The sequence below is a fragment of the Anopheles gambiae genome, chromosome 3, assembly GCF_943734735.2.
Source record: "Anopheles gambiae chromosome 3, idAnoGambNW_F1_1, whole genome shotgun sequence".
NCBI lineage: Eukaryota > Metazoa > Arthropoda > Insecta > Diptera > Culicidae > Anopheles > Anopheles gambiae.
Window position 1 is genome coordinate 13656305 of NC_064602.1, and position 22739 is coordinate 13679043.

Here is a 22739-nt window from a genome sequence, read left to right on the forward strand (position 1 = left end):
AGTTATTTTACTATAAATAATTAACTAGTTTCCAAAAAAATGGAAATAACTAGTCAAATAATACCACATTTTCCTGAGGATCAGTGGAATTAAACTAAGGCTTAGATTATTTAGAAATGGGGCACTTTGTATTCTCTGTATCTTTTATCCCATTATTATTTTTGAAAAAAAAAAGTTTGAATGAATCATAGGTTTAGTTAATGTATTTCAATAACATATGAAAAAAAAAATTCTTCGGCTTAACGAAGACATTTTTGCATTTTTTTGTTAACGCCTCCCATCAACTGGTGCACAGCTGATTTAGTCACTGTTCTGGCCAGTTAATTCCACTGATTCTTCATTTGTATGATGTCTCTAGTTATAATTAGTCTAGTCTCTAGTTTTATCTAATTATTTATTAGGCCAAATTGTGGCATTTTGGTGGATTCTGGATTACTAATATGAATTTCACACCTTTATCGCTGTGCAATTCTTGCAAGTGCTTACTATGCTAGATCAGGCTATGATTTGGCCATCCTGAACCATCATGAGACCTAATAAACGTCTAAATTCGTTTCTTATGCCATTCTTTCTTATACAAGCGATTTTATCGGCAAAATCGTATTCGCTGTACAGCAGAGCAGCCGACATTAAGATATTTGGCCAAATCGTAGTCCGAGGTGTTTGGGTTATGCAGGATTTTCCGAACGACTATCAATCGCAGTTTTGCTTCACAGTTCCACTCCGTCCAGACGTTTGTGTCTTCTTGTACTTTTAAATCACTCGTGCAGCAGTCGATTTAGTTCGAAAACTTTACCGTTTTGCCAGCTTCCGAGATGACACTTATTGATTAAGCAGATCAATTGTGCACAATCAGTTTTCGCTTCTCTCGCTTCTGCTCAAATGTCAAATATCTTGGAGCAAGAGTAAGCAAATTGCATGCAAATTTGGCAAAGTGTAGTGTTTTCTCAACAAAGTTGTCCAAAGTTTCCATTTTTGTCCATAGGGAGCGCCACTATAGTTCAAACAAAGTGCCCCATTTCCAAATTAACCAAGCTTTAGTTATTTTCAGCTAATTATATTAAACTAGGCAATTTTGACACATTTTCCCATTCAATTTTGATAATTTTTTTTAACGATTTCCTCATAACTTGTTTCGGTCTCTTGGTGCAGTCGTTAACTAAGTCGTACGACTGAACAACATGCCTGTCATGGGTTCAAGTCGTGAATGGACCGTGCCCGCCCATACGTAGGACTGTCCTAGAACTATCCTGCTACGGGTAATAAGGCAACTAATAAGGCACTGACAGCCAAGCCCAATTGTGGTATAAGCAGCCTAGTGACCGACAATGGTTGTTGTGCCAAAGAAGAAGAAGTTTTAGTTATTACAAATAACTCATAGCAAGTTACTTGTTTTAGTTACTTTTAATCTTTCAACCCAGTTCAAGCCGATGAGAAGCTACTTTAAACTCTTGTCAGTTACCAAAAACTAGTTATTGTTTCAAGAAGCTTTTATACTTTTAAGCCATTCCACTCTGACGAACAGCTACATCTCACTCGTTAATCTATTGCCTAATATTGCCTGTCACTGGTATCAGTTTTTTCTAGTAAGTTTTAAATATATTGTTATATTACAACAATCAGACGATTTGCTACCAGTTTCTGTTGCTAATTATTCGTGGAAAAGTAGAAAAGGCAACTTTCTTTTTATTTAAAAAAAGATTTGCATAAAATGTTAAACTAAAATGTACTTTTTACTATGCATACAGGGTTTTCCAGGAGTTCTCATAGCTGTGGGATACTTTGATTGAATCTTTCTTACATGAAATAAACTTATTGTAATGGGAATTGGACTCTCTAGTACTCTTGATGGACAAATCCAATAGGAATTTCCGACGAGACTGTCCAAAAAGGGTGCCATAGAGTTCAATTTACAACGTATGAAGTTCACTTCCAATGTGAAAGAGTCTAGGAAGTGTCCCACAACTATGAGAACCCCCGGGAAAACCCTGTAAATTTCGCTTGAAACAAGTGTAAGAACTTCGGCATTGCATTGTTAGACGACAAAATTTATGTTTTGGTTACATGCGAAACCCAAACTACATTGCGATCAAATTCCCTCTTTCAGTGAACGAATTGTCGCTTGCGTTTGTGCCCCGGTTCTATGTTGGGATTATTCAAATTTTGCTACTTGCTATCACTACTTACATTTGAGACGAGACGCGTACGTTACGGCTTCGGTTCTTTGCAAGTGCTGCTGCTGCTGCTGCTGTTGTGAGGCGGGATCGCTCTCCATCAATGTCCGTGCCGTGGTCCGCTTTCCCGCGCAGCACGCAGCATAAATCATCGTCCCGGGTGTCAGTTTTCCTTCTCCCGTTGCACGGTGGTACGGCGCACCAAACTAAACAACGACAGCGGTGAAGAACAACAGATCATCCTAGCTGCTGCCTAGCTACAGCAAACACGTTCCCCTTGTCACGGAGTCTCTGTCTCTCTCTCTGTGTCTCACTCACTTGCCTCCAGTGCACTGGAGGGCGGGAGAAGCGTGAAAACTTAAGCATAAAACATGACCACCACCAGTCCCGCGGTAGAGGGAGAAATGGTCCGTGGTCCGGCCCCCTCGTCAGTCGGCCGGATACACAGATAACAAGCATAACAGACGGTAGTTGGCAGTAATAACAAACACGCAAAAAAACCCCAACAGGCACACACACACACATACACGCACGCACACTCTCTTACCGCGTCAGCGCGTAATGGTAGCCGCTGCTGCCACCAGCGGACAGTGGTGTGGTACAAAAAAAAAAACACTTGGCAAATGCCAGGAGAATTTGCAACCATTGGCTCAGGATGGCTGGTAATGTAATTCGCTTGACATCGTGTCACTTGTTTCTCTTCATTATCACGTGCTTGTGCGGTGGGGGGTGTGTGTGCGCGCGCTCTGGTGCCTCTGGGTGCCGAGGAATGTTGCGAAACCGGGTCGCTGTTCTTGCTTCGGCCATATTTAATGCGCGCCCGTCGTGTTGTTGCTGAAGGATTTATGTTCTGTCCCTCCTTTTTTGTTTGGTGCGGAGGGCGTCCTGCACATCACTCACGCTGTCCGCAACACTACAACACGGGGGTTGGAGGATGAAGTGGGGTTACAACAATAGCGAAGCGTTATGGGGGTTATATCTCGAGTAGCGGTTGGGCCCGGTTTCATCTTCACCGTCTGCCTCCGGTCTCAACCAGCCCCCGCCACCCATCTCATACGTACACGGGCAGCCGCTGATCGATGGTATCGCTGGTGGTGTGTGTGCTCGTATCGGTCGTCGTATCGACGGTTGTCGTGCAATCGGCGGCCCCGATAGAGATGTCCTCCGTCCTCGGCACGCTTCTGCTCGAAGCGGACGGCGATGGCAGCGAGGACGGGACCGGTGATGGTCCTGCCGGTGCTGGCACGATGTGGTTGTTGTTCAGTCGATTATCGGGCTCCTCCAGGGGCGCCCCCTTCACGATCGTACCGGCCGGTTGCACTGACGATAGCTTGCTTTGATTATTATTGCAGTTATCGTGATCGTTGCTAGTGGCAGCCACCGCCGGTTGGTGGCGGGAGGTGCACGGGCGGCTGTTTGCGTTGCTGCCGCTATTACTGCTACGGTTGCAGTTGTTGTTGCTGTTGTTGTTGATGCTGTTGAGATTGAAACCGGGCTGGTGTGCGTTTTTGCCAGTGCTAGGCTTCCCCCAGCCCGGTTGGGTGACGCTGTAGTTGATGCTGTAGCCGGCATGGTTCGTACTGTCCGTTGCCGTGTACGTGGCAGAATTGGACGATGAATGGTACGGGCTGGCAGGGTTGCTACCGTCCATTCCTGCTTGTCCATCTCGGTTGCCTTGTCATACCTTCTCGGTCAGCCCACTGCTGTTGTTTGCCGCGGTGCTCGTACTGGTGGTGGTGGTGGTAGTGGTCGGTTGCGCTGTAAAGCTGCGGTGTGGTAGAAGAAAGCAGAAAGGGAGGGTGGTAAAACGATGGGTGAGAAAATTAAGCAAATAAAGCAACGAAAACAAGCCACCGTCCCGTCGTGTATAGTGGAAGTGTGGCGGCACCCGAGATTGCTTAACTCGGGCACGTAGCGAACAACTTCAAAGCAGGTCGGCCACTGCGGATGAAATCATTTTTATCACGTTGTGTCGGTGCATGCATGCTGCATTATTCGATTCGACTGTAATCAAATTTTGTTGATTGCTGCCAAATAAAATTAACAAAACAAAACTTTTAACCCATCAACGCTAATGAAAACAAATTGGGCAAACTATAAACACATCATAACGATATATTTCAAACTGTGGTAATCTTTGTGTTCAAATGTGAAACGAAAATTTAATGTTAACTGGTGATTATTTATTAACTGTCATGATTGGTTATTAACAATTAATCTTTTTTTACATCTTTTTACAAAAAATGTGGACAAAAAGTTATTAAAAACATTTTTGCATTACTCAAAAGATGTATTTGAACATAATTTATTAGTTTGGAAATTATAAACTAAACAAGATAAACGAACCCAATTTGTACAAAATAAATATGATTAAAAGCAATGTGTCGTTTTTGGGCCGTTGAATAAAACTAAACCAATGATATTATAAGCAAATAAATTATATGTTTATGTAAACGATAGGTTTACAGCTCTTAAATATGAAACTCAGAATTTTCTCAAGGGATCAATTACCGAACATATTAAATATTTTCTTTCTAAAACAAACACTTAGATAAAGGAAAAAAAAAATGTTACACTCTCCCAAGACAATAACACCTAATGGGGAGAGCACAACTTATCGTCATATGTAAAAAGATGGACGAATCAATGATGGCCCTGTGATGACCCTTTGAAATATTACTTCCAGAATGATTAAAAAACAATATTCTATAGCTCTGTACGCATTCAGGGTGTTTGAAATCATAGTGTAATTAAGTTAATGTAAGCCATTAATATTCCATTAATGATAAATGTCCATCAAATTGAACAATACATAATAATAGTAATTTTCCTTACGTAGCCAAAAACAATTATGCAGCCATGGAGCCGCCTGGTACTTTTCAACTAAAAAGTGGCTGCGTACGTTAGCGATGACGCGAGTCAGGATAACAGTTTGATGGAATTAATCAGTGCCTGTTTTGAAATGAGTGGAGATATTCACACAAACAACGCTATATAACTTTTGTTCCTTATAAAAATAGAGACAAAAAAGCCCATAAGCAATTTAGCTCGATCTTTACAATCTCTTCCACCTTCCCAGAAGTGATACAAAACGATGAAAAACTTCCCAAAATAAATCATCATTGATCGCCAGCCCTTGCGGGAGCACAAAGTTAGCCGACAGGCAAATCCTAATAGTGTGTCCACTAATCACCAACTCCCGCCAGCTACGTACACAACCAGTCTCTCGCCACAACGGCAAACCACACGGACATCAAACCAGATTGACCCAGCAAAAAAAACAAGACCCAGCAAAAAGTGTAACAAAGTTTTGACGTTGCCTGCGTTGTTTTGATTTCGTTGCAAATCTCGCATGTGGTTGTGTTCTAACACAGGCATGTACCGGCTGGAGGGAAAAATTCGGGGAACGTCCAAAGAGCGAAAGGGACTCAGAGAGGCGGGATGATTTTTACCATTAAAAAAACAACAAAACAAAACAAGTACCACAAAACTCACCCGATCGAGTTGGCCGTTCCCGAGTAGCAACTGTTTGTGCCGCTGTGTCCATCCTCCGTCACGCCGCTGTGCTCCTTCACCGAGTCGTCCTTGGTGTGTTTGTGCCGGTGCGAACCGCTGCCACTGCCGCCGCCCGCGCCACCACCGGCACCACCGCCGAATGATTTGCCGAGCGGACTTTTCATGGTAAAGTAGCCGCCCGGTTTCGGCTTCAGATGGCGATTGTTCATTTCCATGTGAACAATTTTCATGAATTCAATTTGAGCAGCGAGTTTCTGAATTTCTTCCTTTTGGGAAAAACACACACACACACACACACACAAACGTCCGATTGGCCGCAATCAGGATAGTGCCGGTCGAGTTGAGGCGAGTTTTCCGATTGGATGCACAAATCCAGGTGGAAAAAGGGAGGAGAGAAAAATATGCATAGCAAAAGTCCGGTTAAGTGAAGTGTCGAATGCAAATGGCATTGGGGGAAAATTGAAAAATCAACTGTCAGGAGCCACACACACACACTCACACTGGTTGTGGTCATAGCTATCACCGGTGTTAGCCTTACCTTCAGCTCTTCATTTTCCTGATATAGGTCGGCCGTTTCCTCCGGCACCAGTCCGATGCCGTTCAGTGAGAAGGACGCCGTGATGCCCCGCTTCCGGGCCCGCTGATCCCACTGGTCACCCTGGCCGCGCAGTATACGCAGCACTTTCGGCCCGAACACGAGCGCTATCGTGACCGAGGTGGATAGCTGCGTACGTATGAAGCCGAGCAGGTATTTAATATCCGGCCCAGCCTGCGGGAAAATGAACAAGCTGCGAAGCGAGGAAGAATTTCGAAGGCGAAGAAGAAGAAAAAGAAGAAGAAGAAGCGGAGGATTAATTTTTCAGCTAAAAACACCCTCACTAATGGGCAGTAGAGAGCAGGGGGAAATGGTTGAGTGTTTAAGAGCTTCAGCTTCAGCAGGCCCCGGCTGGAAGAAGGTCATTTCGGCAGCTTAAAACCAGTCAGGCCAACTTACCGGAGGCAGTAAAACATGCGTAGGGATGGGAGACGGGGAGTGACATAAAATTCGTGCGGGCCTTTTGAAAGACTAATCGATACTCACTGGAATGCTACCATGGTCGTGTTGACCAGGGCAATGTTGTAGATGGCGTAGGAGATGAGCTTCGCCTCGTTGTATAGCGATTCGGCGTTGCGCACGTTGTAGCAGACGCGTATACCCCAGGCAAGAAACAGTACCTCGCCGATGGCCAAACTGTGGTCCCACCAGTTGTACGAGCACTGCTTGAATATCAACCCGTACTGGTCCTCGATCTGCAAGAGATGTGTGAGAAAGAGAGAGAGAGAGAGAGAGGGGAAAAGGGCAAACGGGAGTGGAAATTTAGAACTCTTCACACAGACAAAAAAAAACACAACAAAACATTCGCTTTAAGATGCTGGTAGCTGGAGCTGAAAATCACATAAAAATGTTGTTTTTGTACGGTTTCTTTGCTTTCGTTGGAGCTCACACTTTTATTGCCAAATGCTGTCTGCAGTCAGTTGATGCTGAGCTTTTTGCTTGTTTTTATACTGCACATAATCGGATAAAAATGGAATAAATTGCAACATTAAACAGTCGTTAGCGCGGTTATGTTGAAAATTAACTTTAAATTGAATTTATATACAACCATTTCTATTGTGCTACAATGAAGTTCTTACTTGGTGTATAAAACTTCCTAAAGCATATAAATGGCTTTGTAGTTGACTTATATTGAGTGGAAGCTAATGTTGAAAGGTAGTACGAGTACGAGGTAGTAAGATTTTTTTAAAATTATTTTATCTTTAGTACATTTGTAGCCTGTCTTTTGCCTTCATTATGGGTAGGTTGAAGCAAATTTTAGGCTAAAAGTGGTTTGATAATTTGTATGTTTTTAAAGCTAATTATGTCTTGGTTGCTGGACATGAGTGATACATTATAGAACAGAGTGTGTTCGTGTTGCAATAATAATTAAAAAGCATAATACTTTGAACAATAGTTTAAGTCATAGAGAAGATATGCATGTCCCTTTGCATGTCTGAAAAACAACAAGCTAAATGTGTAAACAAACACTTTCGTCGGGGGGACACGTACGCCCTTGTGAAACCGTCCAAGATTTCACCTATCGCGGGTCAAAGGTCAGCACCAACTGGCTGCCAACCGGCTATTCTATAGCCTGCAGAATTCAGTTTAATTAAAATAACCTGTTCAAAGACAAAGGACGAAGCTCGAGTCACTGCCCAGGGTGAAGCGTATCAAGCTGGCCAGGCTCCGGTATAGTAATGGGGAAAATTAAGTTTTTGTCGGAATCGATTCCTCCTAGCTCCGAAGTATTCTGGAATCAAATCCGGATAGTATTGGTCCGGAATCAGTTTCCAGAATCGATTCTGGGATTGGAATTGGCTCCGGAATTGGCTACAAAATCAGAATCGGCTTCGTAATCGGAGTCAGTTTCGGTATCTCCATAAGAATAGGCGTTTTGGTCCAATGATTGCCACGTATTGATTGACGCAAAGAATCCAAATTTACTTATAAACGGTACATTTCCATGAAGATTTCCGGATTTATTTCCCTTCTGAAACTTCTTACAGGATTTCCCACGATTTATTGGTCAGTTCCCATAATTTTTTGGGCTCGTTTCACGATTTATTCATCGTATCCCATAGGTTTTCGGTTCGTTCCCATAATTTATTGGTATCGTCCGATTGGATATCAATACAATTGAAGCAAACGAAATTCTGGGTTACGGCCAAAATATCGTGAGAATGCACCAAAAATATGGGAACAAACCCAAAATTCATGGGAACCAACCAATAAATCGTGGGAAACCCTGTATTTCAATTCAAGAACTGATTCACATTCCGGAGCTAATTCCAATTCTGGAGTCAATTTTGATTCCGTTTCTGGAGCGATTCCCATGTCGAGTCTCGATCTTGGAGTCGATTCCGATTCTGGATTCTACACCGGAATCGGCTCCGGTGTCAACTCCGGAATCGGTTCCGAATTTGGGTCTAGAATAGGAATCGATTCCAGCAACGGAATCGACTCCAGAATTGATTCCGAGCTCCTACCATTACTATATTTGTGAGATATTTCGTTGATTTCGAGAATGTATTAATGCTCATAGTGTCTTTTGCGAGTAATTAACAGTTTTGGTGTATTTTTCTCTGATTCTGCTTACTTTTATGCTTTTAGTCTTAATATTTGATTTAACTGAGGCATAATTTAAAGGATTTGAGCATTTTACGCAAGCTTTAAACATACCACTATGCTTTAAAAAGTTGTTTTCAATTGTTAAACCCGACAGAGGAAAACCCTGCCCCATGCATTTACTAGGCAGCAGCGAGAGCATTACATATTTATTGAATTTTAAAATCAAAGCTGTAGAGCTTTTCAATTATTCGGATCGCTACGCAAATTAGGCTATGCTTTACACGCATACCCGTCTCGATAGTCCTAACAAGTGCCAGACGCATCCTTGAGGCTGACAGGCAAAATGAGCTGACAGTAACCAGTTCCGAGGAACAAGCTTCATTCATTTCCAATCATTTGTGTGATGTATAAATAATGTATTTCTTAACTTTATTTGATGATATTTCTTTTCCCGGCGGTTGCGCTGCCTAGCGCACATAACTCGCTCACTAATAGTTTACCTAGATTTCGTTCCCTTACGTGACCCAATCAAAGTCCCAGTAAAAGTTGTTCACAGATTCACATCCAGCACATCCGAAGTGCCGGGGCCAGGAAACCCTAGCGACGTTTATAGGCAAAAATAACAAATAAAACGTGCTGGAATGGGTCTTCCTTCCCGAGCCCATTGCCTGGCCCTTAATGAGGGGAAAACAGAAATCTACCCACGCAGCCTGGGAAGGAGAGAAAGAGAGGGTTGCACGGTAGGCTCACCGGCACCATTTTGCACCGCACCGAAAGGCATCCGTAGAGCAGACGTAGGTTGTCCGCGTACGTGCTAAAACAGCAACGCCGGAACAAGTTTGGTGATAATGATTTTATGGCTGCCCGGAGGAGTAATTAAGCGGATTATTAAAAATGTATTGCTCGTGCCCGATGTGTTGTCGAGCTGGCCCGATTTACACGGTGACCGGTAGAAACGGTCAGTGGGATCGCATCGGCCGGGGGTCGATTCCCGCAATCAGTTGGGGGGTACCGTACGGAGCGTTTCCGGTGGTCGGTGGTGCAAGGTAGAGTAATAATAACCCTGCTGCCCTGAAATGCTCGCCCGTGTGCCGCTTACAGGTTGAAACGTTTGGCGTAAATTAGGAACGATAGAGAATTCTATTACACCCCAGCGGTTGCTCATTCTACCGTCGCATAATTGCGTATGTAGATGTGCCTTTTCGTGTCCTGCACGATAGTAGAATTAAATTTCAATCGTATACATGTGTGTGTGTGTCAACTTACCCGTTCTGCGGTCGGCGGTGCCGACAGTGTCCAGGTGCCAAGGTAGATAAACATGACCAGCAGTATCGGGACCATCCACTGCAGCAGCTGCTTGTCGGTGAGCTTCACCTTGTGCGCGGACTTGACGCGGTAGGTCAGCGAGACGCGCCAGGTCTTCATCAGCAGCGCCGTGTACGTCACGCAGAAGCCCATGTGCCGCGTCCATTTGGTAGCGATGCACGAGTAGGTGTCGAGGATCGGAAAGATGGCCGCCATCTCCAGGTACATGAAGGCACAACCGAGCAGCGTGATGGTGAGAAAGATTGGGCTGGCCACCTTGAACACTTTCACCTTCCGGTGCTGATACATGTACAGTGCGAGCACGACGGTAAACCCGGCGCACATGACGGAGAAGGTGAGCAGTGTCGTTCTGTTCGCGGTCGGGGTTGGGAGAATAAATGCGATGTGTGAGCATGAGTTTCGATCGATTTGTTAGCTGTTTCAATTGAGCGTCATTTCGTAGTTTAATTATGGCGGTTTGGATTTAACTGAACTGTAAATTTAATCATAAAAGGGAATTTAGAACGACATCACAACGCCACTCGACCTTGGAGCTTTTTTCGAATGCGATGAGAAAGATGTACCCTACAATATTGAATTTTCGTCTTTCTATGAAATCTGATTGTAGGGATTGAGAGCAGTAGGAAATAAATATAGTCTTTTCCCGAGATACGCGGTCAATGTGTTCCCGAGAAATCCGCGCAAGTCGAATTTCACATTTTTCACCTAAAATACATTTGATTACTGGGTACTTTCGATTCAATTTAATACTTTTATACACTTTATCATTTATCTGATACGATTCGTGTAGGAAATTCTGAGATTTCTGGCTATTTAGCGCATTATTTTTTTTAGAAAAAATACAATTGCTAAATTCATTGGACAATGCTTGAAGCAAATTGAATTGATTTGGCATTTGTTCTGTCAAATTTAGAAACCCGCGTACCTCCGAATCTACACAGATTCGAGAACCGCGTTACTTGGGAACAAAATGTACATAAAAACTCAAATAGTGTAAGTAATAGTAAGAAAATGAATATTCAAATACAGGATTAGTAGTAGGTCAAAGTAGCCGGTCTCGTAGTACAGTCGTCAACTCGTACGACTTAACAACATGCCCGTCATGGGTTCAATCCCCAAATAGACCGCGCCGCCATACGTAGGACTGACTATCCTGCTATGGGGGGGGAATCAATTAGTCACTGAAAGCCAAGCCCACAAGTGGGTACAGGCAGGCCTTGATCGACATCGGTTGTTGAGCCAAAGAAAAAAAAAGTAGGTCAAAGTAGCAATCAGACTTAGTTAATGGTTAGAACCTCGCAGCATGCGGAAAAAAATGAGTTTTCTCAATTTTCTACCTGTTTGGGGTATTTTTATGAGATAGGTTTGAAGTATGGGATACAAGAAGAGACTGAATTAGGAGCAATTTGCGTGTTAGTCTGTCGGTAAATTATCTTCAACACTGAATACATAATATCCTACGAGCTTTTTCCTTTTTTTTCTCTCACCTGAAAGCCCAATTGTAGCTCGCCAGACAGGGTTCCGGTCCGGTGCAGGTCGCACAACCGGGCGCACACCGCACACACACAAACACCTCCTTGTAGTACGTGCTGATGTTGTCCCGGTACTCCTGGTACGCCACCTCCATGATGCTGCCATTGAACCCATCCGGATGGCGGAACGAGTAGAACCCGTCCTTGCACCGGCACTGGTACGCACCGCGCGTCCATCCATTCACCACCGTCTGCAGGGTGGTGCCACCGGTCAGCAGCACGCTCGGGCCACCGCTACCGTTAACGATGCTACCACCGAGCGGCATCAGCGGCCCGGTCCCGTTCGGGCCGACCGTTAGCGACGCGGGGCTGATGACGCTCGTCACGACCGGCCGGTACTCGCACCGCATGCTGTGCACGTGGCACTTGTGCGAACCGTGAAACGCCTCGATCTGGCGCATCTGCTCGTCCTCGCCGAGCTTGAGGTTGCGCACGAACGGGTAGTACTGGCGGAGGTGCTGATTGTAGCTGAGGATTTCGAACCGGTTCGGATTGTTGCACTGGTTCACCTGCAGATCGCTGATGTCGATGTCGATGCTTAGGAAACCGCGAATGCTGTGGAGGGGGAGCAGAGGAAAAACCGAGCAGTGGTGGGTTGCGCCAGCGGCATTCAGCCGGAAGAGAATAATTACCCGTGCCGGCCCATCGGTGGGATGGCGACGCTGTACGAGAGGATCCACTTCTTCTGGCCGCAGGAGTAGTACGGGTAGGTCCACCAGCCTTTGTAGGAAATGTCCGGCGGGGTCGGTGTAAACTTGGGCGACCTGAGACCGGGCGAGGACGTTTCATCCTCAAACCTTCGAGCGCAAAACAATCGAGGGCGAAAGGAGAACAGGGGCTTGAACATGGCAAGCAAGAAACAACAGTTCACTCTACCTACCACGGATAGCTGGGATCGGGCTTGGTGCCGATCGCTATACCTTCCGCCTCGATGCGCAACGGAGCGCCCATTCCGCCCGGTTCCTTGTTCCACCAGACGGAGTTGGTGAGCAAACCGTCGGTAACGTTGATCGACAGAATGCGCGCACTGGTGACGTACGTGTCGGACAGCAAACCCTTCGCCAGTGCGTCCAGCAAACCTGTGCCAGGGGGAACAGAGGACAGGAGGGGTTAGTGTACGCGGTCGTTTGTTGTACAAACAATCAATCGGAATCACAGTGGTGTGTAGCACTAACGCTGGCACAAAATCTGTTGTAATACCATTCAAAGCTTATCGGAGAGAGATTAAATCACAGCAATAGCATCCACCTCACGCTTGGACAGCCCTATCAATCACGTCCTATTGCTTGTCAGTTAATTGTGCTTAGCAATTTTGTGCACCAATTATATGCTGCTTAGTGCAAGGATACAGGCGATTATAGGCTGAGAGGGCTAGAGCACAGCATTGGAATTGTTCGTGCTAAACTGGTGGAAACATATTATTGTAACGCCACCGAGAGGCTTCCGTGGAGCGAACCCTTGAATCCTACTGTGGCTCTAGACGTCCAACCGCAACAGGTTTGTTTGTGCCGCGCGGCACAATCAGCAACATCATTATTGGCAAACAATACTAGTGCCGCCGGTGCCACATTCGCGCATTCGTTCGTAAGTGATGAGTGGGAGCGGGAGCGGTGGGGGAAATTTTCCAACCAGTCAATCACTTCAGCTTCAGGAGCAACATCTTCGGCGTTATTAGATTGATTTCTCGAGTGTGATTAGTGATGGAAGGCTGCTCGTTTCTGTTGCTGAAGCTCATTAGACACATGCCACCGTTCCACCAGGATCCCAAACGACCTCTCTTCCAACCCAGTGCCCAGAAACACATAATCTTGCCACTTTCGACGTCATTCCCAAACCGGGGTAGTTTTGGTAGCAAAAGAGAGTCGGAAGGGCGTGATGAACTACGGAAGTTTGCTGATTGCGTCAAACGAATGTGCCACCGGGAACGGGGCAAAACTTTCGCCTCCTTAGCCCGCGCGCGTGTGTCGATGTTAATTATTAATCGTGCACATCTCGGCACATTTCCCACCACTCCGTACTTACCGTTGTGGCGTGACACACCCACGTCCTGCAGTACGACCGCGGCCAGATCCGCCTTCTGGCGAGCGCCGGTGTAGCGCTCCGGGTTGAGCGTTATCTTTAGCGGCCGGTAGAGCTTCGTCAGGCAGAGGGCGCCCAGGTTTTCCGTCGCGATGTCGTGTATTGTTTGCAGAGAGTCTTCGATCGCTTCCTAAAAGAAATAGGTAAGAGGGAGGAGAATAGTAGTGTAGAGGGCAAAGGCAAACAAACGAGCCATCCGGGCCCAAATGCGCACTAGTGACGAGATGATAGTGACGTACGAAGCGAGGTCCTGCGAGGGTGTGTGCGCTACAGAACGCGGTCGAGCGCGAAAAGGCGTTCTCTCTGCCTCGGAAGGTTTATTTGATCCTATTTTCTCTCCATTGTTTGACGGTCGAAATGATGTAGCTTTCCAGGGGGGAGATGGTACGACTCCGGCTGTCTTCGTTGTAGTAAACGACCCTGTGATATTTAAACGACCATGACCGGTTTGTTCTTCATGATTATGTTTACCTCACAAACTTTATCGTCGTTTCGAGCGCGGCAGGGTTTTATTTTGAAGTTTTGCCCCGACTGTTAAAGCGGAGATGCTGCACCAACCAAAGAGGCAGATAGGTTGAAGCTGAAGCGTAACCGCAAACGGTTCGAAAGGAAAGCCATGGGAGGCAGCCATTGAAAAGGTGATAGTTTAAAATTCATAACCTTTACTTTGGCAGGGCAAAAACGAAACTTGTAGAGCATTTCAAGAGTGTCTTGCTTTTTGGACGTGTCTCAGGGTTTGGGGATAATATTTTCCTGAAATAAATAATCCTCTCCCAAATGGTTGACATGGCAGGCATGACAGTCATGACAGGATGGCAGGTTGTCTGTATAGAATGACCAGTCACACCAAGAGGTGAGTGATTGTTTTCATCCTTTGTTGGGCTCGGGTCCTTAGCATTTTTTTGCTTCAGCTTCTGCATTACTAAATACTACAGGGTGTTCCGTACAAAAGATGGTTCACGTTAGGTTTAAAGATTTATTTTTTTATTACATCCTATTTTGTGCACTAAATAATAGTTTCAGCTGGTTTGAAAATGCCACTTTTCCAAGAAAAGTTACAACAAATAGTTTAAATTTGTCATTTTTAAGCTAAGTTTTATAGTTACAGCTTATTTAATTTAATTGCACTAATAAGTTAATTATTCAATCAATTTAATTTAATGTTTTACAATATTTATTTAACCAAATAAGTTTAATTAATTTAAAAAATGCTTAAAAAATACTGCTACTTTGGATATTGGAAAATGTTTAGAACATTTTTGTTTCAATTCCAAGCCCAGGAAGACACAAAATATCTTTCACTTTACATGTTTTTTTTTCTACAACATTTGCTTTAAAAATGCGCTTGAGCTGAAAGCAGTTGTATCTTGTTATTTTCTATCATATTTCCCAAATAATCAAGATACTGAAAACGCCACCAATTTCTTGTACTAAAAACCTAGAAAACTACCCAATTGACATTTTCGAGTTCTAAAATCGGGAATTCGAACTATTTTCCTTAAACTGGCACCTTAAACCTCCCTTAAACTGCAGCAGTTTAAGGGACTTTTAGAACAAGCCCTTTAAAATCGACTGTGATGTGACTTTTTCGTTACTTTCTTCTCTGTACTTTGGAAAATAACGTTTTTAATCCTTATCACTGGTCGTATAGTCATTTAATACCAAAATAACACATTTTTTTTACAAAATAACGCCGCACGAAATGCACCTTCTTTTTTCTCTAAATATTAAAACAAATGAATCCTAAACGAATTGGACGCCGTCATCATCCAATAGAAGAAGGTCATTCGTATGCACAAACAAAATTTTGACGCTTTCCATAAGCTTTATCACACACAAATCTACAATTTATGGTATCTCGGGCGCCATTCGAGCAGATCACAGTTCAAAATTTAGAACAAATGTCACTTGGGTACTAACGAGGAAAAGAAGGATCAAGGGCGGGCTAAGATCAATATACCGAACGGGATTTTAACTCCTTGATTGTTTTAATTCATCCACTTACATCACTGCCTAACTTCGGCAATATTTTTAATCAATAAACTGTGCACTGACCAGCGAAATGAGTCCAATTGCAAGTAAACAACCACACACATGCACATATTACACAAATATGTTTCACAGCAAACGAACTTTAACACACACATTAAATCGCTTCCTTTGCATAATAAAAAACCTTTTTGGGGTGAAACATGTAGAGCAAATGAATTACCCGTGCATACAAAAACATACTTCAACAACACTGAAGCGGCCGGTTCTGTGACCATGTGGTTTAGCCCACCAAACTGACAGTTTTTAGGCTTTGCTTGATGCAACTGGATTTTTAGTACAAGAAATTGGTGGCGTTTTTGGTATTTTTGTTATTCGGGCAACTATTAAAGGTTTTTGTCAAAATCAAGCTTTTATTTTGGTAGCATGAAACATGTTTGTGATCATAAAACCACCAATAAATGAATGACAGATGAGTTATGCCTTAGAGGTAGCGTAAATATTTTAATAAAAAAAAAAAAACAATGACTGAAGCTCATAAATGTGGCCAAAAAAGCTCCACAAGTTTATTGAGTTTTGTTATTGAATATTAGCTGTTTTTAAATTTATTTCAACTAGCAAGCAAATTTTGCACGGAACACCCTTTATTAAATGCTACCAATGCAGGCACTTTAAAATATAGCAGAGATTAAGAAGTCTAAGCCGTGTTGACCGCAGATGATGTGAATCAAAAGTGGTAGCACAATCTGGAAGGCACCATTCCTTCCTTCCTTTCATTCATTCTGTCACAAACCTCTACCCCGCGAAAGCGAACGGGGTAGAGTAGGAAGCAGCGGTTTGGTGAGTTGTTTATTCATCACCGAAACCCCAAAGCGATCTGCTCTGGTTTGATTCCTAGTGTGTGAAGCGGGAGTGAAGCGACACATCGAGGCTATCCCGGCTGATGGATTGAGCAGGTTGAGCGATGCGACATTTTCTTCTTTCTTGCTTCTTGCTGCGCCCTGCTATCACCATGCCTGCAAGTGTGACGGTTTTCTGATCAACCATCAACGTACCCGTACGAGTACCGAGTTCACTCATCATCGAGAAAGAGCGGCTCGAAATGCCAACAAGCTGCTGGCAGGCATTCCAGCATACCATGTGCTTCAGTGACTTCACTCCATCCCGAAAAAAAATGTGCTGTACGGGAGAAGGGAAAGCTCTCCTTTTATCTTTGTAGGAATCTATCCCCTGCCCACCAACCCTCGCGATGCATCCACAAACGCCGCCGACCGAGATTTAGCGACTTCTTTAGCCGCCATCAAAAGCACGGCTTGATTTATTCACCGGGAAAGAGGAAGGAAGGAGTCAAAGAAAGCACGAAATGAAAAAAAAAACATAAGGGACAGCACACAAAACCCCTTTTCTCGCCTTTTTCCCCTTTTGAATGGTGATTCGCTTGGCGCCTTTTGCTGCCCTTCCCGGGAGGCACGTTTATTGAAATGCCCCGTGGGAATGCTGATTTTCTCATCTTCCTTCCATGAGCGTGTGTGTGGCACACTTTCGACGATGCGCAGAGAAACTAACCAACGTGTCGAATGAAATATTAATCGAGTTCTTTGGTTGGCACGAGGCGGCTACACCGGTGGACACCGGGGAAATGAGGGCCACAGTTTTGTTGTTATCTTTCTTCCCGGTTCCACAGCACAAGAGCGCTTTCACATCACGAGGACACGGGACGGACCAGACAGCGTCTATCGATTAGCATCCTTTTCTTCTTGTTATTTTCCTTGTTTTTTTTCTTTTTTAACACAATTCCACGCACACTAACCCACATACATATACACACACAACTACACTTCGATAGTTTGGATGGAGAAGAGAATACACGCTGTGCTAATAAAGCACGAGATTGTGCAGAAATTGGCTCTGACGAGATTTTGCCTTCTAGTGCGGCACCAGGACGGATGCGGTTAACGATCGTGATCACAGTATGTGTGTATGTGTGTGAAGAGGTGCAGAGTGTGTAGGGGCGGAAGGACCGAAACAAGGGGCGCAATGTCCCCGTTCTGAAAGCGTAAACGCTTATCGTATGCCCGGTTTGAGTACACAGAAGGCACAGGCACAGGATAGGAAGCTAATTTCCGTACGTGTATGTGTGTGTGTGTATGCATGTGTGTGTATGTGTGACACGGGGTATTTAAGTGGCTTTGAGCACTAAATAAGAAAAGGATGCCGTTTGAAGCCGTTTTCACCAAAACGGAAACGATTTTCCGTGCCGTCTGGCGAAGCTGGCAAGCGTGTGGCGTGTGGAAAAGACACATTTTTTTCTGTTCGGTTGGTGGTAGAGGCGGTACCAGCAATTGGGGGTAAGGATTCGCATGATGTCGGTCTGTCGGTCGCTCGATTGTGCCGGCGCAAAAGAGGAGTCCGCTTAACCTCACATCATTCGGCTTTGACTGGCTGGCTGGGGTTTGAATATTTAATGCAGCCAATTCCCCCGTTTTGCCGCGGCCTGTGCCTGTGCAAATACCGGGGCGGTAGAGCGCGAGCTTTTACTTAAACTCGACTGTGCTAAACCCCGCCGGAAGGGAACTTCTTTTTCGAGGATGGTGATGTTATTTGAGGAGACCTTTATTTTCCTTTTTTTTTTTTGAAAATACCCTCACATCTTTATGCCATCCACATGTGAGCATTGCAGGGCAGTACTGTTGCTTTACGACTTTCTTTAAATATTGCACGAGCGCGCGCTTTGGTCCATGGCGAAATGCGCATCGCAAAATTTGCACGACCTTCTATTAAAATCCGACAGCAGCCAGGGCACGCATGTCATTACGCACATTAACCTTCCCCCCACTCTCGTTGCAAGGGAAAAAGGAAAAGCTGGAGGGCTTTTCCGCTGTCTTTTGCTTCTGCGAATTACTCGAAAACGCTGTCGCTGCCCCGTCGCGGATTTTTCGGGATGAAATTTATTTATGAAGCACAATCTATTGCCGCTGCTCGCTGCTGCATATTTAATCGCATTCACCTGACGCTACGCATTGGGTAGAACGATTATGGCATGTTTAATTACGAATTGCCCGGACTCGGAAGATACGCTTTGTGCAGGTGTGTTGGGACGACGTTTTTGGAAATGCTTCCATATGGAGTTCGTCGAAAAGAAAAGAAAAAAGGAAAGGCATTTGTACCGGTACTTGGTGATAACTTGGTGCTACTTGGTGGTTAATGGGTTAGCATTCGAAAGGAGAAGTGTTTTACTGACTTGAGCGTTCTGGGAACGCGAGCTAATCGTACGTAATTATTGTGTCACAGTGTGTCAAATTTACTCATTATCAGCAAATGAGTTGTGGAAAGTAAAACAAATACAAGAAAACGCATTCATGGTTCATGGCAGCTGAGTACGACGGTATCAGAACCAAAGATAGAAAATAAAATACTCTTTTATTGCATTGGATCTTAAAGCTGAGTGTAAATCAAGTGACTGCCGTGCGTTGTTTAATAATAGCTTTAAATCAACTAGAAACATGGTGTGAGAAGTTATTGGTAGATGTTTGCCAAATGAACAATATACGAGTTTGTTTATAAATTATGGAATTTCCATAATGCAATATCCAAATGCAGTAATCGTTTAAGATCAAAGCTTCGTCATGTAAATAATCATTGGAATAGGTAATTTCCTATTCTGAATCCCATTGCGCATTGCTTGCAAATGGAATTCAGAAGACTTGAAACATGTAATATTAAAAACGTTTTGCTTGTATATCATGCACACCAAGTCAAATCGCTGATTAACCTTTGCTGTTGTATGTAATTTATTTGCAAAGTACTATTTAATGGTATGCGAAACGCATGAGAAGCACTCACACTTCAACCACACACATATAAAAGGTAGGTGTAACTTCATTCCAGAAGACCCTTTCTGGGACTCGCTCAGCTTTATTTTCTCTTTGCCAACTAATGCAACAGAAAAATAGTCCAACGTGGAATGCTGAATGAAATGTTAAGGCCGGGGTAGATTGTCCGTAGTCGCTAGTGTAATTTTGATTTTCACTAGCGCATCTGGTGGCGGCTGACCGAATCATTTTGTCAAACAATTTGGAAAAGCTTCGGAATATATGTTTTTTTACTCAAACTGGACTGGATAAGCTTTGTAATTGATAGATACATATGTTGTGCAAGTATTTCAGTCATTTTTGCATAAAAAACGGCGAAAAAAACTATTTCAATTTGAGTTCCGGCACGGTCATTCTCTCGATGACCAAAAAAAGCTTCCACCAGCCGCCAACAGATGAGCGAGTGAAAAACGAAATTACACTAGCGAGTCAGGAATTTTAGTACACTTTTGATGACCAACATTGGGGCCCTTTATGATTCTAGTCAGCTTTTTTCTATGAATTTTGACAGTTGGTGACTGAAATCATGTAAACACGCCATACAAAACCACACACACAAAACTAGCCTGCAATTTTCAGTCTAGATTTCTCAAGCCTCAAAGCTAGAATTAGATTCGAGTACCTGCTCGAAAAATGGCAAAACAAGGTATTGTTTACATTTATTCTAAGGTATGTGTGTATGTAGTCCAGGTGGTCTCATAGCATGTTTTTATAGCCAAATTTGAACGTCACTTTGTGACAGTCGACAGCAAAGAGCCGCATGCAGTTCGCGAGCCTTACTTTGCCGATCAATGTGCTATGTATATTGTGAGAAAACCTGGTAAAAAGGTCACATATAAATGTGATTGATCAGTCAACTATGAAACATGCGGCTACAGCAATAACAGCAGCAACTATTGCATGAAACAAATGAAATTAAAAAAAAAAAACAAACAATTAATAAAAATAGGCCAAAAAATCTTGGCTGCAACAGTGTTTGAGTGAAATATTTGCTTTGTATTTATCTATTCTTCCTACCAGCTACTAGGCACCTCCATTGCCAGAAAAAAGGAAGGTGTTGTAGTTCTTCATGATATCATGTTTCAGGGAAGTTGTTTAATTTTATGTGCAGCACTCGATAACTTTCTTCAAGATGAAATTTTAAGAAGAAATTAAAAAAACAATCCTTTTCTCTTTTGCTCTACGAAAACGACGCCCTGTAAAGACCTTTAGCACCTCATTGCCTGACCTGTTGTTAAGCAAATTTGAACGTTAAGAAACATCTCCTTAAGAAAGAGGAAGACCCAAACGCTAAAACACGCTTTTCTACGAACTGTTAATTGAATGAAACATTTAATTAAATAAAAGCTACGGTTTCCAACGTGCGAAGCATCACGCCGCTTTTGCACCGCCCAGCCTTCGTACGGGTGCAGTAAAAGGCACGTTATTCCATTGGCAGCAGCACGTTTTGTAGGGACGCAAATAGGGAAGCGGGAGTGAAACCAACTTAAGAAGTGAAATAATTCTGCGCTTCGCGTTTTTGCCGCGAAGCTCGTTTCCTGATACGACCTTTTCCTATTTGGCTAGTTACACAGTCGTGCTACACAAAGATGTGCATACAAAAAAAGGAAGGAAAGGGAAAATCTGTTGCACCAGCTGCCATGATCGATAGCAAAGTTGATGCGTTCGAGCATAATTTAGTTATCCTAATCTAACTGCTCCGAGGCGGAAGTAGTGGGCGTTTCCTCCTCTCCATCCAACCCCGGTGGGGCAAAACCCATTCCTCACCCACCCCAAGGACACGAGAGCTCTATGATTGATGGTGCTGACGATGATGCCGGCGCTGTCGATGATGGTAATGATGGTGGTGTGATGGGGGCTTACCTCCGTCGGTGTGATGGTGTGACGCTCGGTGTAGATGGTCGTCGTCGCTGGCCCAAACATGCCGTCCTGCTCGAGCAGATTGGGCCCACCGGCAGCCGCACCGGCACCTTCATCGCCGATCCCGATGGCACCGCCGCCGCCGCTGCCGATGCTACTTCCATCGCTTGTTTTTAAACCACTTGACGGGACAGAGCCGGCGCACCAGCTTTGTGCTAACAAATTCAATATAATGACGGTTCTCCATCTCCAGGCTATGGCTAACCAGGGCCATAACGCAATTTTATGCATCGCGATGAGTCATGGGACCTGCCGGATAGGGGGGAGAGAGAGAGTGAGAGAGTGAGAAAGAGATGAGAAAATAAAACACAAACATTGCGAATGAAATTTTGCTCCACTAATGGTTTTGTGTGTAATAGAATTTATCGGTAGCTAGTAGCGAAGTGTTTTTTTTCCTCTGCTGTTACTGGGTTGGGTTTTCCTGCTCCTAGAGTTTAGTAGTGGGTAGCTGTAACAGGGATGGGGATTGGTGTGCAAGAGGAGTTTTGAAACTTAAAACAAATAAGCAAAAAAAAAAGACGATGTCCAATATCGCTTTACCAAGCAGACCGTTTGCTGCACTCGATGTTGAATACACACCGAAATGGATTCAATATTTGTACAAATGGGGCAGCAAAAAATCGATTCTATAAAAAGTGGGAGAACGCTTTTTTTCATCATTTTCCGATTAAAACCACAACCTTGAATCGTTATTTTTCCCAATCGCAACCCAGACACGATGGAACCGGGACCGGCATAAACGCAGTGGTGAAAGAATAAATACACGTCAAAAGAATGCGAACAGAACATTTTACTTCCGTTTCATTAAGCCTGAACCGCTGCCGCCGCCTTTCGTCGTCCGGAGCGTGGGTAGCTGAATGCCAGAGCGATTAGCACCACTGGCCTGGCTGGGCCCATTCAGGCAGACGGTTCATGTTATTATCCATCGCTACACACACACACGTGGCCCATCCGCTCCGTTCTACCAGTCAGGGGAGGATAGTGCTAAGTAATGGCAATGGCAGTGAAATAAAGACAAAACCTCTAACTCAAGGTGACCGGGTCTGTACATTCCCGTGCGTTTTCGCAACGGGAACGTCTACAGCCAGAGTATTGATAACGTTTTCACTTCACAGCGAGATTTTTCCAGCACGAGCAAAAAGAAGCCCACGCACACCACAATGGTGTGAAGAGCGTGCGGTGTGAA

At 44.2% G+C, this 22739-nt stretch overlaps 1 protein-coding gene across 20 annotated transcripts in view; it reads right to left on the bottom strand.

The window, feature by feature from the left end:
• LOC1275493 (probable G-protein coupled receptor CG31760) overlaps positions 1 to 22739 on the bottom strand; it is a 75531-nt gene that overhangs the window by 15313 nt on the left and 37479 nt on the right. For 19 of the 20 annotated variants that reach the window (XM_061660548.1, XM_061660543.1, XM_061660539.1 and 16 more), the window contains 10 exons: positions 21497 to 21802; positions 13716 to 13902; positions 12574 to 12772; positions 12326 to 12490; positions 11649 to 12248; positions 10102 to 10510; positions 6772 to 6980; positions 6229 to 6478; positions 5670 to 5956; positions 2188 to 3940 (listed from right to left, as the gene is read on the bottom strand). In XM_061660548.1, the coding sequence (XP_061516532.1) occupies positions 3853 to 3940; positions 5670 to 5956; positions 6229 to 6478; positions 6772 to 6980; positions 10102 to 10510; positions 11649 to 12248; positions 12326 to 12490; positions 12574 to 12772; positions 13716 to 13902; positions 21497 to 21784 (2682 nt within the window). In that variant the 5' untranslated portion in view covers positions 21785 to 21802 and the 3' untranslated portion in view covers positions 2188 to 3852. Of the gene's footprint in view, positions 1 to 2187; positions 3941 to 5669; positions 5957 to 6228; positions 6479 to 6771; positions 6981 to 10101; positions 10511 to 11648; positions 12249 to 12325; positions 12491 to 12573; positions 12773 to 13715; positions 13903 to 21496; positions 21803 to 22739 lie in introns of those variants that run through there. The other variant, XM_061660555.1, reaches the window with a different exon arrangement.